The sequence below is a fragment of the Thermoascus crustaceus genome (assembly GCF_041956765.1).
Source record: "Thermoascus crustaceus strain CBS 181.67 unplaced genomic scaffold VTN00scaffold_5, whole genome shotgun sequence".
Taxonomy (NCBI): Eukaryota; Fungi; Ascomycota; class Eurotiomycetes; order Eurotiales; family Thermoascaceae; genus Thermoascus; species Thermoascus crustaceus.
The window spans coordinates 1,007,324-1,026,142 of NW_027192531.1; the positions used below are offsets into that span (position 1 = coordinate 1,007,324).

The 18,819-nt window shown below is 49.6% G+C and overlaps 7 protein-coding genes across 7 annotated transcripts; 2 read left to right on the plus strand and 5 right to left on the minus strand.

Annotated features, from left to right (window-relative positions):
- Positions 1-543: 543 nt before the first annotated feature.
- Positions 544-755, minus strand: VTN00DRAFT_7912 (uncharacterized protein; the record flags this gene model as incomplete). Its single annotated transcript, XM_069434708.1, has 2 exons — positions 544-619; positions 712-755. 2 exons carry the CDS (start codon positions 753-755, stop codon positions 544-546), a joined length of 120 nt encoding a protein of 39 aa, XP_069286178.1.
- A 2,193-nt stretch (positions 756-2,948) lies between these two features.
- Positions 2,949-4,188, minus strand: VTN00DRAFT_7913 (uncharacterized protein; the record flags this gene model as incomplete). The annotated part of the gene is made up of 3 exons (XM_069434709.1): positions 2,949-3,063; positions 3,118-3,315; positions 3,407-4,188. 3 exons carry the CDS (start codon positions 4,186-4,188, stop codon positions 2,949-2,951), a joined length of 1,095 nt encoding a protein of 364 aa, XP_069286179.1.
- A 3,269-nt stretch (positions 4,189-7,457) lies between these two features.
- On the plus strand, positions 7,458-8,285 carry VTN00DRAFT_7914 (uncharacterized protein; the record flags this gene model as incomplete). The annotated part of the gene is made up of 4 exons (XM_069434710.1): positions 7,458-7,515; positions 7,569-7,728; positions 7,960-8,022; positions 8,093-8,285. 4 exons carry the CDS (start codon positions 7,458-7,460, stop codon positions 8,283-8,285), a joined length of 474 nt encoding a protein of 157 aa, XP_069286180.1.
- Positions 8,286-8,413: 128 nt separating this feature from the next.
- Positions 8,414-9,637, minus strand: VTN00DRAFT_7915 (uncharacterized protein; the record flags this gene model as incomplete). Its single annotated transcript, XM_069434711.1, has 3 exons — positions 8,414-9,113; positions 9,177-9,472; positions 9,539-9,637. 3 exons carry the CDS (start codon positions 9,635-9,637, stop codon positions 8,414-8,416), a joined length of 1,095 nt encoding a protein of 364 aa, XP_069286181.1.
- Positions 9,638-10,210: 573 nt separating this feature from the next.
- On the plus strand, positions 10,211-11,211 carry VTN00DRAFT_7916 (uncharacterized protein; the record flags this gene model as incomplete). Its single annotated transcript, XM_069434712.1, has 4 exons — positions 10,211-10,589; positions 10,746-10,877; positions 10,996-11,036; positions 11,125-11,211. The coding sequence occupies 4 exons, from the start codon at positions 10,211-10,213 to the stop codon at positions 11,209-11,211; spliced, it is 639 nt and encodes a 212-aa protein (XP_069286182.1).
- Positions 11,212-11,914: 703 nt separating this feature from the next.
- Positions 11,915-13,334, minus strand: VTN00DRAFT_7917 (uncharacterized protein; the record flags this gene model as incomplete). The annotated part of the gene is made up of 4 exons (XM_069434713.1): positions 11,915-12,542; positions 12,687-12,804; positions 12,904-13,116; positions 13,286-13,334. 4 exons carry the CDS (start codon positions 13,332-13,334, stop codon positions 11,915-11,917), a joined length of 1,008 nt encoding a protein of 335 aa, XP_069286183.1.
- Positions 13,335-14,431: 1,097 nt separating this feature from the next.
- Positions 14,432-16,624, minus strand: VTN00DRAFT_7918 (uncharacterized protein; the record flags this gene model as incomplete). The annotated part of the gene is made up of 5 exons (XM_069434714.1): positions 14,432-14,924; positions 15,005-15,246; positions 15,326-15,760; positions 15,815-16,104; positions 16,156-16,624. 5 exons carry the CDS (start codon positions 16,622-16,624, stop codon positions 14,432-14,434), a joined length of 1,929 nt encoding a protein of 642 aa, XP_069286184.1.
- Positions 16,625-18,819: the final 2,195 nt, after the last annotated feature.

Here is an 18,819-nt window from a genome sequence, read left to right on the forward strand (position 1 = left end):
TTCCGATCTGATCTGCACATCAGAATTCCGCGCAGCAGCTAGTGATTATCAGCTCGTTGCTGTCGAGGACGATCGCATGGCGGTAATGTATATTATTGGATGGCTCGAGTGAGAGGGTGAAAAAAGCGAGTCACCTGAAATTCATACATACTCATCAGCGACAGCTTGTCGCATCATTACCCGTTTCAGATAATGTACAATTGCTACATGCGCAAGTGCTCACTTTCCGTGTGCATCTAGGGGTTTTCGCTTTTTATCCCTGCAGCTCCAAGATGATTAGACGTTCGAGGTTGGGTAGGGCAGAGCGGTCAGTAAAGCAGCCAGATTTGTTTTTGGACAATTTCTTTTTCTCTTCTCGCCAAATTCTGGAAAAAAAAAATTTCCGGTCAATAGGTACTACTTTTGTGACATGAACTACATGATCCAGGATGAGTAAACAATTTACATCATGAATATCTTATATAATTGTATGAACCAATCTCTGTATTTTATCAGCTCTGCGGTGAATATTAAAGCGTTCGTCTCCGTTAATGATTCATCCTTTTACACCATCGAGGTAAGGGATGAAGTCGGCAATAGATCAAGCAAGTATCTAGCCTCTACACGAGCATCGTAACCTCTGTCAGGTTCAGCAGTTAGATAATAATGCGTACTATGTACTCTGTAATTGTCTTCCGTTTCTGTTTCTTGCAGTGGATACCACTTACTTACTTCCTGTCTTCATTAATAATGTATCCATCGAAAGCAAGTTTCATCTTTGTCAAGTCAGGTACATAAATAAGGTCATTAAGAAAATACCTCGAGGAAATAGATACAATACAAACGCGCGTTTACTACCTATCTATCTATCCATCTTCTTTAAATTCTTCCTGCCGTCTCTTCCACCTTTAATACTTACAGTCTCATCACATTCTATCATGAGGTAGCAGTGTGTCCTGACTAGAGACAACAAAATCAATATTCCAATACCAAGCATACAAGTGGTCAGGTCATGTGCACCTGGTTCCCTCGACCAACATCGCTGACGTTCGGGAGGATTTTACATCTGATCCTTCCACCTGCGTGCCGTGATTAAACCTGCTACCACCTCGGGCGGTCACCCCAACGCCAGGCACCGGGCTTCAGCTTTCTGTAGAAACCCAGCCCACCTTCGCTTCCCCGGGTTCCTGTCGTTAGGCACCTAGATGAAAGGGCGATTTTGGAATAGTATAATCCAGAAACAGCAGCATCGTTAGATAAATAAGTGATGATTAATTTGTCATCCGGCAAAAAGGCACAATGACGTTATTCCACGTTTGCAGACTTGATTACTCTTGGATATTCTTGGCTGTGCGTGCTGGTGTTGGTGTTGGTGCTCCGTCTCTATGCGGAGCAATATCTACCTATCTATCCGTCTACTACATGGGAGGCAGGTACATGCTTAGATATAGTACATACGTGATATATTTCTGGACCGGGATACAACCTCCATTCACCCATTCGATTGGACAGAAGCCAGGGAAGAATGGCAGGATGGAATAGCCGCTCCACTCGGCTCATCTCTAGCTTTCATTCTATTTTATTCTGTTCTGTTGTAGGAAGGTTCGATTTGATATGGCATGAATTGGATTTCATAATAATTTTTTTGGGAATTTTTTTGGGGGGGGGGGGTGGGGGATTGCTTGTACAGTACACAGTCATACGGTACTGACCTGTAGAGAGTTACGGTTCCATTCGACGCCATCGCCGAAGTGGGGGAAATATACGCTTAGTTGTCAACTGATGCGCTACTATCCACCGCTGCTGAAATTGTTGGAATACTACCGTCTGCTTCAGGCGTCCTGGTTGAAGACAGTCCGGAGCCTTCCTAAGTCAGGCGGGATAAATCAAAAGCCCATCGCCAGTAATGCCAAATCTCATAATTGATCAAGAATGTTCTAAATGTCATTCTCATAATTTCGTCAATCATCCAAAATGCCATGAATCAGTCAACCGGTCAATCAGATCAATCAGACCAAGAAAAAGCAAGTGGCCAAAAAGGGTAAAATCCGTCAACACCGACAGTAATACTATGCACACAGAATGGATAAAAAGAAACAGTCAAATACAACCTCCTTACTGCCCTTGCGAAACAGTGGAAGGTCTTTGTCAAAGACAATAGAGACGAGGCGATGCCAGTGCTCAATGGTCCGTCGAACGCGATTCCCGCCATTGGCCTGTTCAGGTCCGCAGCGTAGCATTTGGAAGAACATGCGCATCGAAGGACACAACAGGGAGATGAACTTGGTATCTGCAAACTGCCGCAGCCATTGAGAGCTTGTTCATCTCCGGATGAGCACTCCGTTTCCACTGGCCATGTATGCTCTGGCTGCAAGCAAGCGGTACAAGATCTGTTGACAAAGGGGAACGCCAGACAATGACACTGCTTAATAGAAGGGAAAAAAAGGGGAAAAAAGGCAAAAAAAATTAGACCACTAGCATTCCATGCCGAGCGAGGACTTGTTTTCCTGGACCACGTCGACCATATTCCGAGAAATGACGCCCTGTCTGCCTGTATGTATGTATGAATCAAATATGCAACAAGAATGGAAGCTCTCGAAAAAGCCCTAATCAAATCGTGTGCACCTTGAAACGCCGCGCAAGCTTGAAGGAACCACGAAACCATGACCAGATCCCAGAATCAGATATGGTGTAGGTCGAAGCGAGTGGCTGTCGTAATCTTGCTCTCTAGACACGTGGTATCATTTAAAATGCACTTCTCCATAAACGATTTCTTTTTCCAGCCTCAATTGCTTCGAGGTTTATTAACGCAATGACCGAGAATCGTAATCGGCCGATTTTTACTGTCGCTAATGGTCAACCAGAATAAAACGATAGAAAGAGAATCTGGAGACTTACCAAAGGAATGTAAACAATTTATTCAGTCGGGAGGAGTATGAGGGAAAGGGGAAAGGTGTCATGAATCATGACTAGGCATTGGTTCGTCGCCTTCTCCCTCGAGCGCCGCCTTCAGGCCGCTGAGCAAGAACCCGTCTAAGCTCTGGATCATCTTTACTTTTGTCGACATGATGGACCCTAACATGTCTGAATCGTATAAGTACGACGACGTGCTTCCTGGGAAAAGAGGGTTGAGTTTACCTCTGCAGATTATCAGGACGTGGATATCGATGTTGCTGCTCCGTACAAAAAGGGCAAACATATCCAGGAGAGTCATGCACAAGACCATGCCGAATCATCTCATTCTTGCGCTTGAAGCCCTTTCCACCAACACCCCTAGGGCAGCCTGGAACAGGACAATAGTGCGGACGCTCCTGGGAATGTACATTTGCATGAGAGCTGCGCATCCGAATTAGTAACGCACCTTATACAGCAAATGTATGGAAGAGGAAAAGAAAGGCAGAATGGAAAGAATCGGCCAGCAACTTACTTTAAAAGATACTGAGTCTGGAATGGCGGAACGGTGCACCCGGGGTGAGGACACTTGTAGGTGCCGACAGGAGCAGGTGTATTTGACTGTCCGGCTGCAGCTGCAAAATTTGGACGCTCAGGGTCACCACCGACTTTTTGCTCTGTGGGTGTAGGATAGCTGGTAGCTGGACTCTTGGATGTCTGCGCGCCGTGTGCTGAGGCATCATACGGAGAAGTCACAAATGGCCTGTCTGGTTTTAGTGGTCTCCAGCTATAAGGATGAGATCCAGGTGGTGAAAAATTCGACAGGTCCTTCGAACTTGCAGGTGAGCCATGCGAGTAAGGGCTCAGTATCTGCGGAAGGTGCCCGGGAAGCTGACGATCTGGCCCCAAGACCCGAGGCAGAGGGGGAGAAGAGCCAGGAATCGATGGAAATGGATGGGGAGACATGCCATTGATCCCGCCGACAGGGTCTTTGAGTTGTTCGCCCAAAGCATCTCCGATAGATGGCAGATTTTGATGATTATTCTCCGGTGAGTTTGCAGTGGCTGAGTGAGGAGGCGATTGGAGTGCGGGAAGCACATCCTGGGGTGAACCCTCTGACGGGGGTATGGCAAATTTTCTGAGAGGAGATGTCGACAGCAAATCATCTGCTGCTTTATTCTCAGAATTAAAATCGAGATTTTGCGGTAGCTCAGATTTTGGCGATGTCGGCTCCTCTTTAATATCGACAGTCGCTGGTGGTGGAATGTCTTTCTCCTTGCGACCTTGTTCCGGTGCTTCTGTGCTATCAATTGCCATAGGAGAGCCCCTACAATAGCTTTGTTGTTGGTGTTCATCAGAATTCAATAACGACAAAGCTATTGCAGCTGCTTTCCCTAGGTCTGCTTTCGAGGTTGCCTGAGGAACCCCTGTATCTTCTGTCTTCTTCTGTTTCAATTTGACAGGAGGTTCACACTCATCCTCGGACGGTGATTCTGAGACCAGAACCTCCTGCCCCGCTTTCTGTGCAACATCAAGGTGATTAGGAGCTGAAATGCCGAGTAGAACCGCATCTCCCTGGCTGGGCTGGGGATATCTGCGTTTACGGGAAGGTCCAGGCGAGGTATCCTGATCTGAGGGACTGTCACCTTCCCCTCCCCCTCCGGGGGAGGGCTTCTTCACAAAAGGCGGCAGCGGATCTTCTGTCCTGTACCCAATTCTCAGGGGCTCTGGGGGAGGAGAGCGATTGCAGGCGTCGTCAGAGTCGTATACGTCGTCCCTCATGAATGCGGCACTTTTATACCCATTAGGTGTGACTGCTCGTTTTCGTTTCTTCTTCTCCACGCTGCTTTCTCGGTCTGTTCTGAGAAAGTCTCACATTCAATCAAAATGTCACAGCGTAGTTGTTTAGTAAGCAGGGATATAGTGACCGAGTTGTCAATTTCTCCGATTGAATGACTAACAGGGACTATCCTATATTGAAGGTCAGCGCTTGCCTTGCTCCTGTATCAAGTGAGAGCCAAGAAGCGGTGGCGTCCAGAACCAGGAAAGGTGAAGCCAGCATATAGAGGGCAGTTAAAACGGGAAAGATGCGCCATGAAATTTCACCTCGATAGAGACGGTAAAACGTGATCAATCAGAAAAGCAAAAGCCTGCATAGATAAGAGGAAACACGAGAAGCGGCAAAGAGAATTGAGATAAGGAAGAAAAGGGTTAAAGAAAACCCAAACAGGTAAGACTGAGTGAGCAGAAACCATATTCAGCAGGAGAGACATGAACTATATAACAAGAAACATAAAGCATGGCTGAAAAGACAACAACACCGGGGCACACAGTGCGAAAGGGTAGCTGAGAATGCTTGGGGAAAACAAAGAAAAATGTCAACATCGACAACCGTGGCAGCAGACATGACATGCATCATACTACTATGGCATGGATATCCACAGCAGACGTGAAGCTCCAGATCTAGATCAAAAGCAAGAGCTTACCTTCCCAAACAGCATTACACAGAGGCTCACAATGCATGTGAGATATACCAGGGCTCGAGTCTGGGCCCCGGATATAATGGGCTGAGATGAGACCTGAGAGCCAAGCCAAATGGAGGCGTGACAACTCTAGAAACCCGGAGGCCAACCCTTCCGCCTAACCTACACGCGGCACGAGCAGGGCGATCGCAGAGCAAGAATCCAAAAGGAAAACAAAGAGGCTGGGGGCCTGGTCTACTTCTTCGAAAAGAGTAGCTAGCCAGCCAGCCAGCAACGACGGAGTACTGTTATTAGTTCGTTGTGGTGGAAGAGCAACCAGCGCAGAAAGCCGAGGGGCGGCCAAGCAGGGGAGGTGTGCCTGCACGCCGCACGGGCTGGCTGGGAGGCGAAACGGCGAGGCTAGAAAGGGCGGGAGGCCCGCTCTAGCATGCAACGACGGGTTCCAGCGGTCAGCGACCGATGAGTCTGTTCAAGAGCACCACGACAGCAACAAAAGAGAAGATGAGGAGAAGAAACGGAGCGGCAAGGACTCCTGTTTCAAAGCCGTCGGGGGGAGGCTGACGATGGCGATGCGCCACAAAGATGACGGGCGGGTGAACACTGCGGCTCGCTGGGCAGAGGCCACGTTCGCTGACGATCCACGTTTGGGGCAATGAGGCTCTGCCTGGGCCCGGCCTGTCACCACCGAAGCTTGGGTCCCCGCGCGCTGGTTTGCTATTGGGCAAGACAGGATGGAGGCTTTGGCGGTCGACGAGATTCTACTCCAGATGGCGGACAAAAAAGAGGATATAGCACCGTCTGTCTCGAGTCTCAAGTCTCGATCCGGGCAGAGAGAGAGAGAGCAGAAGGAAGTGAAGATGATCAGATCGTCCCCGAGAGCGGCAGATCCCCGCTGTTCCCGTTCATTCACACCTTCCATTCATTTCTACCCTCCTGAAGTCACGGCGGGTTAATAGCAGCTGTTATTACCACCCTCGCCTACGGTTTGCTGAGCCCGACGACCGCCTACCTAGTGTTGCACGCCAACACACGAGGGGAATCATGCATGAGAACAAGTAACGCAGAACTGACTGACCTTCGAAGAACGGGCCACCAAGGCCTTCCATCGACCGGACCAGCCTAAGCATGCTTCCACTCCGTATGATCCATCTTGCCCATGGCCCCTGCCCGTATACCCTGTTAACTTACTTTACGCAGTACATTATTACATGCTGCTGCGAACGCTTCCCGGGGAATCCCGCTTCTCTTCTTGTTCTTTTTCGCTTCTGGCTTCTCTGCTCTGGTCTGCTCGGTTGACACGAGATCATGGGCGTGCATGCTATGCCATGCATCCTATCCCGGCTTTGCCAGGATTCGACCCAAAAGCGGCATGGAAGCTGGCGGATCGGGATTGGCCTGGCGTGACGATGAAACGAAACGGACGCGGCGTGAGGCAAGACCGTTCTTGCTCGTTTCATTCCACGTAGCCCCCCGACATGGCAACATGTACATATCCAGACTGCGGTTGTCGATCCCTTTTTTGTTTCCCTAAAGAGTCTAACCTCTCCAGGCTACGAGCCACAAAGTCTTATTGTCAAGATAGGATGCAACTTCATACGTTTTTACCACCAGGCAGCATTTATAAGATGAACCTGTTACCTCTCTCATCCATCCAGGTTGCACCTTCACTCCTAGTTAGGGTGTATGCCGTGTGTTGACCAGGGACTGCAGGTGTGTCAGGCAGCTTTGCAAAGGCCGGATCGCACAGTGTCTGTTCTGAGACAACAACCAGATGAATCAATCCATCCACGAGCCCTCGGGTTGATATATGCGGATCCAGTCAAGGACCGTATCAAGATTGCGGCTTAGCAATTCCCCTCGTGGGCCGGGCGCACGGTGGCTGCATGGACCCGGCCATGAACTCCCATTTGTCTTCGGGTCGCTGCTGCCAAGATGCATGCTGCCTGAGGTCCTGCGTAAGGCCAGTCGGGCTACATGCTACTCCGTCTGATCTGAAGGGAGGAGACAGCACAAATATCTCAATAAATCCCGAAAGGATCAAGAGAGAGATACCCGCTTGATCCCTCAACGTCTCTCGCCCCAGGGATTGTTACAAGATCTGCAATGGATCCCCATACGTGTCTACCTGGGCAAGAGGCAGGTGCCTACTACTTCACCCAAGGTATCTGCCTAGATCCCATCCCCAGGAGACAACTGAAACTTGCACGATACCAGACTACCCCGATAAGACAAAAGAGGCGACAACCCGTTCACCAGGACTCCAACGAATGAATAGCCTCTGCTTCGTTTGGCACGAATCGTCGCAAGCAGGCGAGACGGGCCTGGTGTTCCGGAATCGAGATTTCCAAGCCACTGTCGTGCGAGATCTGAGTAGGTACATACATAGTACTCTACCTAGTACCTACGTGTCGGGATACCTACTTATTACATCCCCCAAATGGGGAAAGTGCCTGTGTCCTGGATGCGTCTCGTGGGGCATTTCGCATTCTGCTATTCAGGTACTGGACTTTGTTGTTTACGCCACCGTCTAGACTTTCTATCCGAGAAGCCTAGAGCCCCGATGTATCGACTCTGCCGGACGGAAGTAAGGCCACGGAACTGGAAGCCCAACCAAGGTGCCCGATATTATCTACCTACGTAATGCAGGTGTCTATTTGATTGGAGATCGGTCAGCCGTCCACAGAGCCGCAGCCACGCGATCCACCGATCGTGCCCTGTATCTGCTGACAGATAGATAGCCTTCTGATTCCTTCCATGATTTTGACCTTGGAGGTCAAGAATTTTGCCACATTGTTTGCGCCTTCTATGTGGACGAATATATGTGGGCATTCGGATAAGCGAATACGAGAACAAATGGGGCTCCCGAAGGCAAAGCGGCGCAATGAGTCAAGAACATGTCATCACCATCAAAGTTGGCTGATATGCAGCTAGGAATTCCTGATAATAATTATAGGTACGTACTCGAAACGTCATATATTTAGAACATCATCAGAGCCGCCAATCGAGGTATATATAAAGCGAACGAAGAAACCATTGGAATCAAACCAAGTTTGTACACGCTACAGCTTCCCCTTCGTACGTTCCTTTTCTTGCACCTTCTCCACCCGTTCCCATGCCTGCAGGGCAAAAGGTCGCATCATCTTGGCGTACTCGTGAGCCCTCGCGCTGCTGGCCTGTCTCAGCGCATACCTTGCCGCGATGCCCTGCATAATCACCGAGCTCCGGAAAGTGAAGAACGCATCTCCCCACAGGGTCTCCGGCGTCGGGTCCCATCCAGCCACCTCTGTGTACCATCGAAGGCAGTCTTCACGCGTGGGCAGACCAGGCGTGACTCCGGGCCTGAACTTGTCAGAAGCCTGGTCCGCGCCACCGAGAAAATAGGGGCTGGTGAGGTTGCAGAAGTCCGAGAGCGGATGGCCTATCGTCGCCATCTCCCAGTCAAGGATGCCGATGACTCGCGGCTCCGTCTTGTGGAAAACCAGATTGTCGATCTTATAGTCGCCATGGACGAAGGTGCTGCGGTCGCGCGGCTGCGTGGTCTTGTTGGAAAAGAAGCGCACCATGTCGGAGAAGTGCGGTAGCTCTCCGACTGGGATCTTGGTATCGACGTCTACCGCCTGAGCCTGCGACTTGGAGACAGTCGTAAACGTGGCGATCTGTCTATCATAGAAGCCTGTCGGTTTCCCGAAGCCTTCCAGCCCGACGGATTTGGGATCCACGCGGTGGAATTTAGCCAGCGTTCGGATCGCGTCCATCCATCTACAATCCATAAGCTACGTGTAATGACAATAAATAAGGACGTAGAACGGATGTCGTGCGTACATTTCATTCCTCTCTTTTGCGCTCATACCAGGGATCGAGGGATCTGTGAAGATCCTCCCGTCTAGAAACTCCATGATATAGAAGGGCGTCCCGATGATGCTACTGTCCTCGCACAGGCAGTAGGCCTTCGGAACGGGCACATCGGTATTCTCAAGAGCATGAATGATCTTATACTCGCGTTCGACCTTGTGCGCTGTCTTGGAGAGGAGTTTCCCCGGGGGCTTTTTGCGCAATACAAATTTCCGTCCATCAGCGGCCGTGAGCTGGTAGGTGGGGTTGGATTGTCCGAAACCGAACTATAGACAGGCAAGAGTTAGTAATTGCTTTGTGATTATATACCTTCAGAACCAGAATAGACAAACCTGCTTCACTTCCAGCGGCGTCTTGATGACAGGTACATCCTTGTCAATGTACCGCTCCAGAGCGGCCAAATCGATGGGTTGACGTATAGCTCCAGCCATATCTTAGAAGGAAAAGAGAAAGGGAGGAAACGACGGACAGGGATGGGCTACTCTATATAGATGGACCTGTCCCATGCGTCGAGCAGGTTGGCGTCATGTCAGGGACAAGATCAGCAGCTGCCACCTCTCCCGATTGAGTAAACAGGAGAATAAAAGGGATCCTGCTTGGCCAAAGGCAACGCAAGTAACCGTACGGAGTAGAGCCCGGGCATTGGAACTCTACAGCGTAGGTTGGTCAGCAGCAGAGCAACCGGGGACCGAGGCTAAACACGGACTCCATACGGAGAACTCCGTCCTGGGGCGGGGCAGAGACCGACCAGTTAAGCTGTCGGGCGGCCCGCTCGATCAGGAACAGCAGGGCTAACCCTTAAGGCGGACGGCAAACCGAGCAAACATGCCAAGCGATCTTCTCGAACGCGGTGCGCGTCTCTCACCGCCGGGACGCGAGATGGATATATCAGCTGCGAAGGGATGAGAGTTAAGCATCTAGCTACCCTGCTATTATATAGACGTCAATTGACCCTCGTTCCCTACTCCCCCACCTATCCCTCTTTTCCTTTCCTCCGCCATATCATGACCAAAGAGACCACTCCTCCTCCAGCAGCAGAACCAGCTCCCTCCGCCACTACTGCCAACCGCGAACCTCCATCTCTCCCCGCCTCTCCGCTCCCCAAACGCACCAAGACCGACAGCAACACCACCACCGAAGACAACAGCATCGCCTCCGTCATGGCCACCAAGACCTCCTCCAACGGCACCGCCGTCACCTCCCTCTCCCAGCCCCTTCCTCCCCTTCTCGTCAAGAAGCTCACCGAGTCCGGACGGGCCCCGACCCGCGGCTCCGCCTTCGCGGCCGGTTACGACCTCTACAGCGCAAAGGACACCGTGATCCCGGCCAAGGGGAAGGGTCTGGTAGATACTGGTATCGCGATTGCCGTGCCTGAGGGAACCTGTACGTGAAAGATGCTATATACATATACCCTTGGTTTGGTTTGGTTGATTTTTCCGTTTCCTGCTGCGGAGCAGAGGATTTGCAAGTTTTGGAAGAAGACACCTGTGTTACTAGGACCAGCGATGCGATACTAACCACACAACAATAACCCAACAGACGGCCGTATCGCTCCCCGTAGCGGTCTCGCCGCTAAGAACTTCATCGACACCGGTGCGGGCGTCATCGACGCTGACTACCGCGGCGAGGTCAAGGTGCTGCTGTTCAACTTCTCCGATGTGGACTTTACCGGTACGCTTTTTTTCCCTCAGATTACCCTTGCTTGCTCCTTTACCCGTCCGGATACCTGTTTTAGATTTAGATGTACAATACAAGCCCTTGCTGACATGTCTTCTCTTCAACCCAACAGTCAAGGAAGGAGACCGTATCGCACAGCTCGTTCTGGAGAGGGTGAGTCAAACTTCTTCATTGTTCCCCCCAAAATCGGACCTGAATCATGGAGTCTAACAAATATCCTTTCTTTTTCCTTTTTCTCCAGATCTACACTCCAGAAGTCATGGTCGTCGAGGAACTCGAGGAGAGCGTTCGTGGCGCGGGCGGTTTCGGTAGCACTGGCAAGAACTAGATAGACATGTTTTTTTTATGCCTTAGAATCATTTTTTGATTTGTTTGATGATACCTGGAAAGGAAGGGGATCGGACTGGGAGCAATAGATATCGGGTCATATCATATCATGAAGATGCACACACACATCACGACAGCAGGACAGTAATTCATTATGCTATTCGGGGGCCATATATTCTTCACTTGTGGGAATGGTGAATCGGTCAATGGATGCAAAAGGAACATATTATAAGAACATGATTAGACAAAGCATAAATTAGATCGATCGCTAGTCCTGTAATTTTTTTTTTCTTCGATCTAGGATAAGTGGGAATCATTAGGTAGGCTCGATTTCTCTTCCCTCCCTTCATTGTATAGCCAAGTCCCTCTTCTTCAACTCCGTAGATCGTTTTACCCACCGTCTTTAGTGTAAAGCCATGGCGAAAAAGAAAAGAAGTGGGATGTGTCTATCCTGCTCGCATGGTGGGTGTTCTCTTTTCTCGTGTCTGTCTGTCTGTCTTATCCCATGATACCCGATGCTCGATTTTATCAGTGCATGGTTATGTTGGTATTATGCCCGAATGGGAACCCGTTCATTCCACTGTGAGAACGACCAATTCTTCTTTTCCATGCAACGCACACCAAATGCTTTCGATCGCTCAAGCAAGCAAGTAAACAAGCAAAGGTCTTTCCCTCGTTACTTCCCTTGTATGTACATACAGTGATCACTCGCTCCACTCCTGCGCCTTAAACTCCACGACCGGATCCCGCAGGAACCGCACGTTCCGGACCAACCTGACCTCCACGGCCTTGGTCCGTCTCAGATGTTCCCTCTTCGCCCTCTCCTCGTCGCTCGAGGGCGGTTCCTCGCCCATCTCAGCAGCCGCAGCCGCAGCCGTGCGCAGCTCCGCATCGCGCGCCTCCATCGTCTTCTCCAGCACGCTGTGCATGCTGGCCAGCGCCTTCTCCGTCGCCCTGGCGAGGGGCAGGTCCGTGGCCTCCACCTCGTCGGGCGAGACCCACGACCTGGTCCCGCGCAGCGCCGGGCCCGCGGCGTGCACGGCCTCGCGGAGCCGGGCGACGGTGAGCGCGGCGAACATGTCCCCCGTGCCGCTGAAGAAGCAGTCCAGGGCGGGGACGTCGATGCGGAAGAGACGCGGGGTGCCGTCGGAGCGGGTGGTCGAGCCGACGACGGTGAGGGTGGAGGGGGGCGCGGTCGTCGAGGAGGAGTGGGAGAGGGTGGCAAGTTGCACGGAGGTGACGATGATGTGGGGGATGTTGTAGGTCTTGTGGATGGCTTTGATGGCTTCGGCGAGGGTGGAGAGGGAGGTGATTTTGATTCCGGAGAGGAGTCTGCCCCCGTGCTGTCAGCACCATACATACAAGTGCGGACCGATGTATGTAGGTTTGAAGACAAAAATAGGATACGATAAAGGTTGATGATGGATTGGTGGTGGTGGTGACAAAAGACAGATATAAAATGGGAACAGTACTCACTCAGCCTCGAATTGGTTCGGTAATATCAGATCGGCATGGTGTATTATCTTCTTGTACGCGGGTACAACATCCTCGTTCACATATAGCCGTCCCTGGTCTCCCATAACGGGGTCAAGAACTGTTCGAGAGAGGCCCTGTTAGCTATATTGGAGACCAACAAGACTGAAATCAAGACCGAAAAAAGCAATATAATCAACTAGCACGATCAATCACTTACCCCAGAAGAACGAGCCGGGCTTCTTATCAGCCCTGCGCTGCAAGTCCAAGCCAATCTCACCCACCGCCTCGACTGCTGTTGCGCTGGGAGCATACCCGGTCAGCAGAACGTCGAAGTCGGTAAGGTAACTCTGGCGCAGGCCCTGGTAAAGGTCGCTGATCTCTTGAGCGGACGCTTTGGTCCCCTTGACTTGTTTGTAGCCCGTGTGGTTGCCTGTACATCGTTGACATTGTCAGTCTCGGGTTCTCACTCGAAGATGTGCTTGTGGACAGCGGATTCATCAGAAGTGGCAATGATAGTAAGTAGGTAGACAGAATGCCAACGATCTTCATGGAAAACTCTGTCTTGGAAAATGGTGGAAAGGGGGGAATCAAATCCTTACTAAAATGAACCGTATTCAACGCAGCCACCTCGCAGCCCAGAGACTGCATGACAAACGTCACCATCGTATTCCCGACATATCTGAATGAATCCGCTCAGCACATACTCGCCTGCCTTTTTCCTCCGATGCATTGTATACATCCAGTACAACCAAGGACATTATGACTCAGATAATCGACATGCAGTATATGACAGACGTCAAATCCAAAGCATTAATTGAACGAAAAGAAACCAAGAAAAACGTACTCGGATAACTTTAATTATCATAACAGAAAACAGAGAAATAGGGCAGGGAGTATGTAAGCAGTACGCACCCATAGACAACCTTTTTTTAAAAAAGAGTTCAAGCCATCTGAATCAGTACCATCCCTCAATAAGAGTAATTGCGGAAAAAGATCCTACAGACTCCCCGCGTCCAGAGGAGGGGTAGATGGGAATAAACCGCAGGAAAGTGAGCAGGGGGGCCAAAACGAACAGCAGATCACATACATGGCTTGCTATCGCGAGGACCCGCGTCTCGGGTACCAGCGGCTCACAGGACATTGTCTCTGGAGCTTGGGATCTAGATGACGGCACGAGGGAGTGAGTGGGTATAGAGAAAGGAAACAGCTCTCAGTATGTTGTTAGCACTGGGGTATACTGTAGAGAGGGCGGGGAGGGGATTGCTAATAATGACAATAACAATGGCTACGGGGCAGATATTATGGGGTTCGTGGGATCTCGAACGTTCAGGCCGGGTCGGCGTGTGACGTACCGCCACGGCCGGTGGAGACGGGGTCACACCCGGATAAGCACTTGGAAGCTTGCCGCATCTACCTAATCTTTGCACACATCACAGCAAGAGCAAGATCAACGGCAAGTCCATGGCCTGCGTTTTTTTTGTTTCCAGGTTTATACTCTCCTATTTCAACGTATGTTTTATTTACATGTTTTTGATCACAATTTTCTTACATCACCAATACATGGAGATTGGTTTCCATTTCATCTGAGAACCATGCCGCTTGATGTAGAAATGCAGCTGATAAACAAATATACATATGTGGTAATCACAGAGCAGAGCTTCATAGTAATTCTCTTTTAAATTGCCCCTGGTATCACCAAAACCTGGACGCCTATACCTTACCCCAGGCCCCCTGTGAACAAAATCCTACATGTTGACGGTGTTGATGTTTGACAAATCGGCTTCCAAAAGCGCCATTATGTTCAGGTTCCCTGTAAACCAGTCTCCTAAAGATGTCGAGCCAGCGACTCCAGATCCATTCTCCATCGCAGGCACGTCGCCAGTTGAAACCCCGTTGGAGACGAATGGCGCAAGCCCGGTTGCTGAAGTGAATCCCAGGGCACTAAGGTAGGGGTCAAAGTCATTGACTGGATACAGAGCAGCGTTACCATCCTCAGCCGCGTTCTGGGAGGTCTGTACGTTGGAGCTTGCCTTGATCTTGGCATTGATGTAGAGCTCCGCGACCCGATGGAAGACGTGGCAGAGACGGTACAATTTCTCCGCAGCCTCGACCACTTCACCAGTGGGCTGGAGGGACGCGACGAATTCTCCCAGGCACCTTAGATCCGACAGGTCTGCGGCAGCAATCGCGTGGCAGAATAAAACCATGAACGGTGTAAACGGGCAATGCATGAGAGTCCTGTTTTGCGGTATTAGTACTGTCGGGAAAAGAATTACGTGGCCCAGCACGTTCTGATTCCAAAGAGGGTAGGCACTAACCAGCTGATATAGCCATGCCATATATAGGGGTTTCTGTCTTTGTGCCTTGCCGAATTTTGTTGATGCGCTCTCAGAGCAGCTCGGGCTGTTTCGATGCAGTCGGTACTGAAAACGATGGAAGAGTCAAAAGGATCCGGGGGAATTGTCCGGTAGACCAGCGTTAAAAGTGAGTAATATGTGATTTCGCAAGAAGAAAGACTCGCTTCGCAGTAAACCGGATTATACGCTCTAGTATGATCGAACTGATCAACCAGGTCAGCTGACAGCAAATAGAGGTAATGTGTCTTTTATCCCACTCATTGGTGGTGGGTATTACAGTACCTTTCGCATCTCCTCGTACCATATCTCCATATCTCGTATTATACATCTGGCTTTCCTAGTGCGATCTACCTCCGAGTCTGATAAGGCTCGAGCTGAATAGAGCTCCTCGTAGATCCGGCCATTAAAGCCTGCCAACCGTACCCAAAACTCATAAATCAAATTCCACGGTCGGACTGCTGGATCGGAGGATTTCGCTGGTAGGTCAAGGGCGATATCATACTCTTGTAGAGTAGAAGATCGGCCTAGTCTCAAGGACAGGCTCTTGTCAATCACGTAGACATACCAGAACACTCTCTTTTTCAACTCGATATCCTCAACGCTGTCTCCAGGCGCAGCGACCGATCTATGGTATCCCAGTGCCTGACATAATCTTGCCGCGTGTGAGCTTAAGGACCAGCAGAGGGATGGTCTCGATATGTCGATCGCGTATGAAGCCTGTATATTTCAGCACATTCCATTTCAAAATTTTTAGCATTGAGAGTATATTACCCCAAGGATAAGAGCTTGGATATTCTCTAGCGTAGGCGACGTGAAAAGATCAAACTTTCCAAGCGCGTATTCAAAGTTTGAACGGCACATTGCTGCGCACTCCTGGAACTCAGCGACATTTTTTCCGCGCAACAGGCCAACATCGGTAAACAGATAATAGAGTCCGCCGTTTACGAGTGTGAATGCAGCCGTTGAAAAGTCCTCTGTGGCAAAGTATACCCTCGTACACAGGTCGTTGAACTGTACAAAGTTTATCAAAGGAATATCGATGAAATTGAACGGCAGTGTCTCTGGAGCTGAGTTAGCATCCGGTCGTTGAGAACGCGACGACCCTATTCTACCTTTACAGAGTCTCAGCAGGGACACTACTGAGCTAATCGGGGGCATCTTTATAGATGAGAAGTCGACTGGAGGAGCCTCCTTCTGAGCAGGGAACCGCAGGTCATGATTGACCGACAGGGTATTTTGCTTCTCGACCAAGCTCCGCAGAGATGAAAGAGCATCTTCCATCTCAGGGCTGCGGCCAACGAATGCATCATTGCTCATCGCATGTTCGAAGAGTCTGCTAGCATGAACCGAGTGAGCCCTGAATGACGAATCGCCCTCAAAGATTGTATTTGATGTTGTCAGGTTCGAGTCTGAGTGACTCTCCTGCTGAGGTGAGTAAGAAGGAGTAAGTTCTACTCGCGAGCGTGACGTGATGGCCCCAGAGTTTGTAGCAATATTCTCGAGATGGCTTTCAATTCTCGACAAACGTTCATCTATCAGTGCAATCTTCTTTTCACTGCAAGGTGTCTCAGCATAGAACATGAAGCACTAAATGCCGGGTCACGTACTATTGGTTTGAAATTAAGATGCGCTGTCGCTGATCCTTTGGCTTATTGGCCGTTCGGCATATTGCATTGGATGAACGACAATTGGAACACGGTGATCGTTTGTCACATTTGATCTGTTTTATACATTTAGGTTATTTCCAAGTCCCTCGATATTTTTCCACACAACTAGATAGGTATGTACATACTTTTCTTATACGACAATTGTCGCACTAACGTATAAGGTTGATTAGCATTGATCGATCCCGTGTTAGAAGGATGCATCGGGCATGTGAAGCATACCGCCCTCCAAGAGGGAATGTTCTGCTGTTCTCGAGAGGTATTATCCTCTCCCCCTACTTCCTCGGCTCTCTCATTCATTTTCTTACTAAAATTATCGGATTCCCGAGCATCAGAAAAGCCGAATATATATGCTATACTAGGCTGTAAAAAGCAGCATGCAGAGCCTCAGGAACTTATCGAGATGGTGAGTGGTGGTCATCGTGCCACCGCGGAACCCTCGGGTTCCGAAGTGATTCACCTCCTTTTACGGCACGTGCACCCGAGCACCGAGGCCATCTCGGTCATCGATAGTATGTTCCGATTCATAAAACGAAATATTTCTACACTTACCATGTTTCTCACTTTTATATACGTCAGTTTTTGCATTCGCTATTGTTTGGGTTGTTTCGTAGAGCGAATTCAATCGGGTTTCAGTTTTCAAAGTGTCTCTACGCTGACGTGCCTGTATCGATGTCGTGAACTATAGTATCAAGAAGGGAATAAAAACCCAAGAATAAAAATTATGAAGAGAATCCAACATTCAGCAACAGTCCTATCATAGCAACCATAGAGTACTTGAGCTGGCGATGTCGAAGAAGACCAGCTTGGCAATGTTTATGACTTAGTAGAACTTCGGATATCTAAAAAATCTCACAACTACCAATGTAGCCATGCCTATGCATGCATCGCACTTGATCTGCTTTTGAAGCTATCAAAGCCCTAAATGGGTAATCATATCCAGGAGGCAAATCATTTCCTCTCGTGCTGTGGATGGTGACCTGAAAGCGGAACACCAAGTCATCCAAAAGAGCGCCGACACTGGGTGATAAAGAAAAGCTCCTCGGAGAGTAAGTCAAAGATAAGCATGAAAATACACGTGGAAAAAGAACTGTGTTTGACATTGAAACAACGTATAGTATCAAGCATAAGGTAACGTCATTCACCGGCGATATTTCGGCGACGTTAAAGTTGCTTCTGTTTTCCTTCGTTTTTTTCCCCCTTGTTACCAGTGACAGAATAGATATAAGTTGGAATCCTTAGCGGAGAACAGGGAAAGGTGCCAAAATGAGTTTCCAGGACTCGGATCAGAAAGGTGACTGATCCTTTCAGATCTATGCAATGACGGTAAATAGAATGAATTTGCGCCTCACAATCTAGACGCGTCCATAATAACCGACTGCCAACAGACTAGCGGGGAGTATAAGATGTTGTCTCACTCCTCAACATAGTCTGATGTGGAATGTCAATTATTGCTGGGTCCAATAGTCAGACGGAAGGGTCGATAGAGGCAGGAAAACTGAAACAGTGCACTGCAACTTCCCACAGGCGTCTTATTCCGTCTTACTCTCATGTAGTTGCTTTTTTTCCCCCCTCAAGAGGTGTCCTGCCAGGTTGGATGGGTCTCTGCATCACGAAAGAGACGCTGTTTCGAGTTCCTGCTAAGAAAGTGGAATTTTTTGGACATATAAAATACTGCATAAGCCATGTATCCGCTAGTTAGCCTTTCGATAATAACAAGAATGACTGCGCAAGTTCGGAAGAAAAGCCAAAGCCAGCCTGGAAGTTGGCGGACAGTCCTGTGAGCGAGCTGCAGGGACGAAGCCATGAGTCCGGCTTACGCCCAATGAAGTATGAAATAAACTCATGACTATATGCCTCCGAACCGGAGAAATTGGTGGAAGAAAAAGTAGAAAGAGGTCGCAAAAGGAGTGGCTCCCGAGGATGCGGCGGCACAGAGTGACAACTCTATTCCGTACGGAGTACTCTGTACAGCAAATAGAGAGCTAAGCTATATATAGCACAAAGGTACGGAGTACAGAATACATCACAGTACCCCGTCCTCCGAGGAGAGAAGGGCTTCAAAGCGCACACGGAGGAAGATGCATGTCATGGTTTGCTTCTCCATGTCAG